Raw genomic sequence first — 2,489 nt, forward strand, 5'->3', positions numbered from 1 at the left:
AAAGAGTAAAAAAGTCGGTAAAAGGCCAAGAAAAGATCAACCCATGAGGAATTTGAAAACAAAAGCAATGCAAGCCCACAAATGATACAGCCAACCTCTCGCACTCGAGAATGACATGGCTCACTAAAGATTTCTCTATCACAAATTCGTAACTCCAACTAATACTAAAGCTAACAATTCACTACAAATTCAAGACAACTAAAACCCATCTCTAACAATAAGAAAACATGCTCCTCAACCAGTCACAACGCCTGGGGCACAATCAAGTGTCGGTTTGCTGTTGCGGTTGTTGTTGCTGCTGCTGTTGAGGCTGAGTTTGCGGCCACGGCACGAATGCCATTGGTGGTCTTGGCTGTTGGGCTGCATACATGGCCGCTTGATCTACTGGCTTCCCCATGATCATCCCAGTAGGTCCCACAGGATGCTGTGGTGGCACATAGTAGTAGGGCATGTCAGCAGGCGAACCCACCACCGGAAGGGTAGCCTTAGTGACGCCAAGTCCCTCCTCTTTCAACTCATCTCTAGGGATAATGTCGACTAAAAAGTCAAAGACATCAGTCCTTGAAATGGCAGCTGCAATATCGTTCTTTTGTAGTGTCCTCCTTTTGTTTTCCTCGGTGTGGATCCACGAGCGTAGAGTCAGCTCCAAGATGAACATTTCGCACGCCTTTGCAAATATGACCGGAGCCTCAGCTGAAATCATTCTAACATCCTCATCAGCTTTCATTATCTTCTTGATCCGAGCAAGCGGCAAGCTGTGGTTTTTGAAATCAGCTGTTTGCTCGATTTCTTGCATTTGGTTGACCCAAAACATCTGAAGCTGCTGCTGCTGCTGCTGTTGCTGCTGGTGGTGGAAGTGCTGAGCTTGCTGGTACGCCAGCTGGTGCGGGGAATTAGAGAAAGTAGCGGGGGCCTGCGTTTGGGAAGGGACAGGTGCAGCAGGAGCCCCAGAAGCCACCATCGGAGCAGTTTGATAGGACTGAGGAGCATAACCTGCTACCATACCAACGACTGGCTGCTGTTGTTGCTGCTGTTGTTGCGTCTGTTCTGACTGATCCATGCTTGGCTACTGGGATATGCCTTTCTTTCCAGTCTAAACACTCATAACAGTGCTGAGCCACAAAACTAGTAGAAGAAAGCACCTGCAAATCCAAGTACCGAGTTAGCGTAACCCAGCATTTCTCGGCTATGCATTTACGCTTTTCATGTCTTTACATATACCAAGTACAGATTCTTTAGCTTCTCAATTTTCTATCTTCTCTCTTAACCATTCAGAACTTAGTCATGATGCCTAATGAGTTAAACGCCTATCTGCATACATTTTTGTAAATAAGCGGCGATTGTTACATGTCAATGCAAGTAAGATATATCAACTGATATCGTTATGATTTCTAGTGAACTATCACACAGCCAATAATCGAAGAACATATATACTCAACAAATCATAACATTTTAACATTTCACTCAACCTCTAAGGGAAAGAATTAACACTAAGTAATTGAATAAGGAAAAAAAAAAAAAAAACCACAACTGATATATGCAAAGCAGCAAAGGTAATAGAAGCTTGTCACAGCATAGAAACAGAACAAATATAAGAAGTATAAACTAAAATACAAAATCTTGAATTTCCAACAAGAGTTAAGCAGAGAATAAAAAGAAAAATCTAGAATTTCTTCCACTTTTCCATGCATGCAATCCCATTTTCCTGCTAGTAACGACTAACATTTGCATGATTACATTTTACTCTAGCATAAACCCTAATGCGCTGTTTGGTTGCTAAGAAAAAAGCAGAGGAGACAATTCAGGAAAGATCAGAGTTTGACACTTTAATCATCATAGAAACATTATTTTTTACCTTAAAAAAATTTATTTTTTCTTGAAAAAAAAAAAAAAAACCTCTTTTGCTGAACAATTTGCAGATGAATTTGTAAAGGAAAAAGCTCAACAAAAGGATCGAACCATGAAACAGTTGAAACTTGAAATACACTAACAAAAGCCTAAAGAGAAATCCTTACCGGAAAAGTTCAGTTGAATCTTCTTCACTGGGGGAGAAACCCTAAGAGAGAGAAAGCTAGAGAGAGAAGGGGGTTTTAAGAGAGAGACTGAGAGAGTTAAAAGCGAGGGACAGAGGGAGTTTGAAATGTGGTGAACTAGAGAGAGAGAACTCTGTCGGGGCATCTATACGGCGACACGTGTCGAGCACCGAGAAACCTGAAGAAAAAGCAGGGATTTTCACGGCATCTACGTGTCGGAATTCTACTGGCTGTCTGGTAGAGAAAGATGTTCACGTAAACGACCGTGACGCACGACGAAGAAAAATGCTCAAGACAGCACAGCGCTAAACACCACTATTTAATAAAAAACGAGCTCTATTTATAAATTTCACATTATAAAATGTATTTTTTATTAGATGGTGATGCTTAATATTGTATTAATGCTCTACAACATTGCTCTATGAGAAAACACAAAAAATGAAGAAATTGTAATTA

The 2,489-nt window shown here is 40.9% G+C and overlaps 1 protein-coding gene across 1 annotated transcript; it reads right to left on the reverse strand.

Annotated features, from left to right (window-relative positions):
* Positions 1 to 82: 82 nt before the first annotated feature.
* On the reverse strand, positions 83 to 2,129 carry LOC21387567 (nuclear transcription factor Y subunit C-2). The gene is made up of 2 exons (XM_010090928.2): positions 2,016 to 2,129; positions 83 to 1,142 (listed from the first exon to the last, which is right to left on the reverse strand). The coding sequence occupies exon 2, from the start codon at positions 1,058 to 1,060 to the stop codon at positions 263 to 265; it is 798 nt and encodes a 265-aa protein (XP_010089230.1). The 5' UTR covers positions 1,061 to 1,142; positions 2,016 to 2,129; the 3' UTR covers positions 83 to 262.
* Between the last annotated feature and the right edge of the window lie 360 nt (positions 2,130 to 2,489).

The sequence above is a fragment of the Morus notabilis genome, unplaced genomic scaffold (assembly GCF_000414095.1).
Source record: "Morus notabilis unplaced genomic scaffold, ASM41409v2 Scaffold1265, whole genome shotgun sequence".
Taxonomy (NCBI): Eukaryota; Viridiplantae; Streptophyta; class Magnoliopsida; order Rosales; family Moraceae; genus Morus; species Morus notabilis.